Raw genomic sequence first — 6,747 nt, forward strand, 5'->3', positions numbered from 1 at the left:
GAAAACTCAGCCTGTTCTGTTAGACAGATGTTTGGTTTTTCCTAATGGGCGCGTACCCGCTTTCTCCGTATTTTTGATTGCGCCTAATAAACCCAAGGACCTCTCTAAAAACCAGATGTGCGTCGCAAATATTTCTAGCCTTAAGAAAGCTTTCAGGACGATGGATGGAATGCAGATACATGTGTACACAATGCAAGAGAATGTTATGGTTGGTCCTCAGGTTTATTGAGGGTCGAAATGACGTTACGCAGGCCGTCGGCTGGCCGGTCGCGAGAGATGCAGCGCAGATGTTTTAGGCGACGTAACATCCTCCCCCCGTTGAGAGGGCACCGATCCAAATTATGCCTGTGGAGTCAGGTGCGTCGTTGGTCCATTTCCTTCGCTCCGGGTTGATGTTCGGATTCATCTGTTTCTGGTTGAATGGGTAAGGGGACCAATCTTTTGACACCACGGTCCAGGATACTCGTTGCCGTCTGCACGGTAGCGGTCCGTATGATTCCGTCGACTCCTGGATGGACCTTGATTACGCGGCCCAAAGACCACTGCATGGATGGGACGTTATCCTCCCTGAGGATTACGACGGTGCCTTCACGGATGTCATGTTTTCCCTTGTCCCATTTGTTGCTGCGGGTCAGCTCGTTGAGGTACTCTCGATTCCACCTGCTCCAGAAGTACTGCTTGATCTGGTGGATGCGCTGCCAACTAGATAGCCGGCCTGATGGAACTGTCCTGAAATCACGCTCCCGTAAACTCGTTAATGTATCACCGATTAGAAAGTGACCGGGAGTGAGGACAGGGGGATCTTTCGGATCGGACGAGATGGGAGTCAGTGGACGTGAATTGAGAATTGCTTCAATCTCAATCACAAGGGTGTTAAGGTGTTCAAAGGTCAAGAGCTCCGTGCCGACGACGCGGATGAGGTGACGTTTGAACGATTTTACGGCGGCTTCCCATAAACCGCCAAAATGTGGTGAGTTTGGGGGGTTGAAACGCCATTGTATCTGTCGGTCGGCGAGAAAATTCTGCACCTTTTCCTTGTGGTCGTCGGACTGTAATAGAAATCGGAGTTCTTGTAATTCCCGATTAGCTCCGACGAAATTGGTGCCATTGTCGGTGAGGATGGTTGCGCAGTATCCTCTTCGGGAGATGAATCGGCGTAGAGCGGCTAGGAATGCGTCGGTAGTTAGATCGCTGACTAACTCGATGTGGACAGCTTTTGTTGCCAGACATACGAATATGGCAGCGTATACTTTGACTTTACTGCGGTTGCGATTCCTTCTCTCTTTGATATAGAGCGGACCGCAGTAGTCGATTCCGACGTTCGTAAACGGGCGCGATTCGGTAATACGCGCCTCTGGTAAATCCCCCATCAAGTACTCTACTGGTGGAGGATTAGCTCTGCAGCAACGGACGCACCTTTTGATAGTGCGCCACACTTGGCTACGGCCGTCGATCGGCCAATAGCGTAGTCTCACGGCGTATAATGTAGCTTGTGTCCCTGTGTGGTGGTTGTTTCGATGTTCTTCGTTTATAATGATCTCGGTAATTGTCGATTTCGGCAAAATAATTGGATGCTTTTGCCTGAATGGGATAGCAGAGTTGGTCAGTCGTCCTCCGACGCGTAGTATCCCCTCTTCGTCGAGGAATGGATTTAGTGGCTGTAGTTTTCCTCCAACATCCTTGCTTCGATCTTTCTGCAGTGTCCGAATCTCCGCCGCGAAGTGTCGGGATTGGATTATCTTGATCAATTTATTATGTGCGGTGGTTAATTCGTCCGTTGTTAGATGGGAGGATCGGTTCTGCTTATATATCCATCGAAGACACCAAGAGACGACTCTTATTAGTCTTGTCCAGGATGAATATCTATGGAGGAGTGTGTTGTCGATGGTACTAGTTGTTAGACATATCGTCTTCTTTTGTTCTGGGAGTTCTCCCAGCGTCGTGGGTATCCAGATCGGCCAGTTTTCCTCTTGTTGTTTGAGCCATTCGGGTCCGTTTTTCCAGATGGTCGGGCGCAGAAATTCCTTGGGAGTCTGCCCGCGGGAGATGAGATCTGCTGGATTGTCGTTGGTGGGCACATGACGCCAATCGTCGATGTTTGTTTTCGTCTGGATCTCGGCTACGCGGTTCGCCACGAAGGTTTTCAACGTGTGTGGTAAGGACTTGATCCACTGAAGCACTATAGTAGAATCCGTCCAATACACAGTGCGAGAAACCTTTATATTGAGGGACTTCTTTATCAAGGACATAAGTGAGGCGAGGAGTAATGCTCCGCTTAACTCGAGTCGTGGGATTGTCAACGATTTTAGTGGCGCGACCTTAGATTGAGCAGTGAGTATCTGAGTTTGTATGTGTCCCTCCGGATTGGTGCTGCGTAGATAGACACATGCTCCGTATGCCCTTTCACTGGCGTCGCAGAAACCGTGCAGCTTTATATGATTAGCTGCCTTGATTATGGTTTTACGAGGGAACCGAATATCATTAAGCAAGGGTAGTTGGATATGATATCGATCCCATTCAGTATGCAACTCTGCTGGTAGGGATTCGTCCCAATCAATTTTTAATGCCCAGACGCGTTGAAGCAATATTTTTGCTTTGACAATCACTGGCGCGAGCAAACCAAGTGGATCATAGATTCGGGCTATCACCGAACTCATTGATCGTTTAGTGACTCGAGTGATGGTCGCTGTGGGTTCAACTGAGTAAAGGATTGCGTCTTCCTGAGAATCCCAATAAATGCCTAAGGTTTTCAACGTCTGTGACTCGCCCAATTGTAGCCTTCTATTGGTATCTCTTTCTGTTAGTCCTCGCAATATGTCCTTGTCATTGGATGCCCATTCCCGGATATGTAAGCCGGCCGATCTGAGAAGGTCTGTGAGTTCGTGTCTTACCGATAGTAATTCTTCTTTTGTGTCGGCTCCAGTGAGGGCATCGTCGACATAAAAATCGCGCTGCACAACCGCTGCTGCTCGCAGGAATCGATGTCCTTCGTCTTCTGCTAATTGTTTGAGGCATCGGAGGGCCAAGTATGGGGCAGCTGATAGTCCGAACGTCACGGTGTTAAGTTGATATGTATCGACCTCCCCGTTGGAATTACGCCATAGAATGAGTTGATATTTACGATCTTCTGGGCGTACGAGGATTTGTCGATACATCTTCTCAATGTCACCCGTTAGAACATATTGATGCGACCGGAATCTCAATAGAATTTCAATTAGATCTTCCTGTAATTTAGGTCCTGTATGTAGCATGTCGTTGAGGGATACTCCGGTAGTGCTGATTGCTGATCCGTCGAAAACAACTCGGAGTTTCGTAGTATCACTCGATTCCTTTATCACGCCGTGATGAGGCAAATAATAACCGTTGGTTGTGGGAAGGTCAGGCGTGATCTTCGTCATATGACCCAAGTCTAGATACTCTTGGATCACCGCACTATACGCGGCTTCGAATTGCTTGTCGCGTTGTAATCGGCGATGGAGCGAGGCGAGTCTACTCATGGCAACGGACCTTGACGTCCCCAGCGTGGGAAGCTTCTCGTTGAATGGCAGGGCGACGACGTATCGCCCTTCCTTGTTGCGTTGGACATGGTTGCGGAAATGCTCCTCACATTGTAATTCCGCCTCTGAGAAATGCGTGGTAGGTGGTCCCTCATCGATTTCCCAAAAACGTGCGAGATCCGCTTGTAGGTCGGTGGTGGTGACGTGAAAGGAATGGATCCCCGAGCGAGCTGGCGGGCTCCCCCCGATAACCCAACCGAATCGAGTCTTTTGCAAACACAGCTCCGTATCGGTGGATTGGGATAGTTTGATCTGTCCGACACAAAAGGATGCTAAGGTTGGTCCCGAACTCAATAATATGTCGATCGGGCCTGGTCGATGAAATGCTGGGTCGGCTAATCTTATATTTTTGGGTAGCTGGATGACGGACCTATCGATTGGTTGATCTGGAACGACTGCCGATATTATTGGGATTACTAAGAACGTTACTATGCGTTTATATTTGCCATCCATAGAAACAATGGTGGCCGTGATCTGGCTCTTGGCAATTGTCGTCAAGTCATCGAGGGTGCCGATTGGGACTGAACATCTCCTTCGTTTCATACCGAGGGATTTTGCGAATTTCTCACTCATGAAATTCATACTAGATCCGGTATCTAGCAATGCTCTGGCTCGGATTGGTGAGGCCCTTTTGTCTAGCACATCGATCTGTGCTGTGACCAGTAGATCGTGATGTAGTATGCCGTTTGGAGATGTATTTTCCCATTCGGTCCACCCCTTTGTAGGTTGTTGAGCTAGTCAGTTTAGCTCTGGTTGGGACTTGGATAAGGTGTGTATGGCGGTGCCCTTGGTCCGTGGAGAGCTTGACTCAGGAACTTTCGAGTCTTTAGGAGCCGAATATGTATGCTTACGGGATGATTCGGTTGTCCGTCTCGACTTATGATACGAACGTGACTTCGATGATCCCGGGGGGGATTGTCTCTTAGATCGTTTATGCGATGAACGACTGCCCGGCGACCGACCGCTCGATGAACGACTGCTCGACGACCGACCGCTCGACGACCGACCGCTCGACGACCGACCGCTCGATGACCGACCGCTAGACGACCGACTGCTGGACGACCGATTGCTGGACGACCGATTGCTAGATGACTGACTACTCGACGAACGTGGAATGATCTGCGTTTGCTCTCGGTGTAGGTAGGTGTTGTGTCGTTGCCCGCAGATATGACACGAACCCGCTGTGCACTGTGTCAGCGAATGTCCGCTGCCTAGGCAGTTTATACATAACGCTGCCCCTTTTGCGATTTGAAAGCGTTCTACCGCCGATTTGGCTTTGAAGACCTTACAATGTCTGAGTACGTGGGGTCCGCTGCAGGTCGGGCACACTAATGTCTTGCTGGTTGTGGCAAAGGTTCGGCCACGCGGTACGTTTTGTCGATGACGATGTTTTTTGTGGGTTGATCCTTTCGTTTCCTTTGATTTAGAAAGGAGTTGATTACCGTTTGCCCGTGTTTTCAGAAATTCCATCAGATGTTGATAGGAAGGCACGTCTTGGTTTGGCAACGTGCGCTGCCATTTACGCATGCTGGACGAAGGTAATTTCGATGCAAGCAACTCGATAATCACTATATCTGATGTTACAGGCTGCCCTAATTTTTCGAGCGCTTTCAAATTTACGCTGACGGTTTCCAGCAAATCTTCAATGGCTTCTGGAGTTTCCCTTTTTATTTCGGGATAACTGCGCAGTAATTCCCAATGACGCATACAGATCCGGAGGGCACAATTAAATTTCTCCTTCAGTGTGTTGAGCGCGATGGGATAGTTGGCCTCTGTGAGTTCTAAGGATTGTATGCTCCGTGCGGCCCGTCCAGTTATAGAGGAGCGTAGATGTTGAAACCTTTGGACGTTAGTTAAGTTCTCATTGCGATCCACTGTGGATGAGAACGTGTCGTAGAAATAGGTCCAGTTCTCGAGGGCACCGTCGAATTGAGGTAAACGGACCTCTGGCAAAGTGATTGGTGTCGTCTCAGGTTTCACGCATGGATCGCGGGTCTTTGTTGACGAAGGGGTTACTGATGGTAGTGGGTCGAAGAGGTCCATGATCTGTACGTCAATCCTATGATGCTCTCGCAATAAAGAATCTGCACGAGCTATTTCCCCCTCATCTAACACTTCTAATTCCTCTTGCACCGCGCAGATTTTTCGCCAATTTTCGTCGAACGAATTACGGCAAGCTGTTAGATAGTTTTTGTCTACCCGTTCAGACTCTTCATATTCCTCGAGTTGACGCTTCGTGGTTGCAAATCGGCTGACTAAGGCACTTCGTCTACGCCGCAACGTGCTGATCGGTTCAGCTTGAGCCATATTTGAATTTAATAGTCGGAATGGGCTTACCTTAATCAAATGGACGTTGATCTAGGAATCGGTAGCTACTCGTTACAGTGCGGTGTGGGCTCGCGTATGTGCTGAGCGAGGAAGGAGTTCCTTTCCGAGGGCAGCTCCTTTGGTTAGTTGCCTAAGTCGTTGGAATGTGGATTTCACGCGACACTGTATAATCACTGGTCAATGCACTTTTTAATGGAGCAAAATCCGGCTCGAAGGACCATGTAAATTCGGCCAATCGCGGGGAGACGCAATCGCGAGGAGAGACGTCAACGGGAGTCGTAAATTCCCGTTACGATTATATTAATCGACACCACGAGTTGATCGATCCCCTGATTTCCGTTAAGATAATAGGGGTGATTAAGTTTATATAACACTGTGATTCACAGAATTATAAAATATATATTTCCAACACTTAAACTACACTGTTGAGTAGATACAAATCGTCAATAACAACTTGTCGCACGAATATGAGATAGACACGAATGATAGAGCAAGGTTCGTACAGTCGAATTTCGTATGTTAGTGGACGGGAGAGTTAGATGCTACACGTCGACGTTGTTTTTCTTACTAATTGTCGCCCTTAGGCTAGCACGGAAGAAAGCTCGGTGTGGGTGTGCCCTTTGCATGAAGAACGCGGATTCGTTATTCACGCTGTTCGTCAGGAAAAGTGAGGGCAACGATCCGCGATGTCGATTGGCTGTGACCCATGCTGAAACCTGAAGGAGTGAGTCGGAGTCCTCCTACCGACGTGGTTGATAAATGACCTTGCACATGGGAAAACTCAGCCTGTTCTGTTAGACAGATGTTTGGTTTTTCCTAATGGGCGCGTACCCGCATTCTCCGTATTTTTGATTGCGCCTAA

The 6,747-nt window shown here is 48.7% G+C and overlaps 1 protein-coding gene across 1 annotated transcript; it reads right to left on the reverse strand.

Annotated features, from left to right (window-relative positions):
- Window positions 1-353: 353 nt before the first annotated feature.
- On the reverse strand, window positions 354-5,864 carry LOC138188340 (uncharacterized). The gene is made up of 2 exons (XM_069130020.1): window positions 4,736-5,864; window positions 354-4,210 (listed from the first exon to the last, which is right to left on the reverse strand). The coding sequence occupies exons 1-2, from the start codon at window positions 5,862-5,864 to the stop codon at window positions 354-356; spliced, it is 4,986 nt and encodes a 1,661-aa protein (XP_068986121.1).
- Window positions 5,865-6,747: the final 883 nt, after the last annotated feature.

Source organism: Bombus flavifrons, chromosome 16 (assembly GCF_040668555.2).
Source record: "Bombus flavifrons isolate JBK064 chromosome 16, iyBomFlav1_principal, whole genome shotgun sequence".
NCBI classification, from domain to species: Eukaryota; Metazoa; Arthropoda; class Insecta; order Hymenoptera; family Apidae; genus Bombus; species Bombus flavifrons.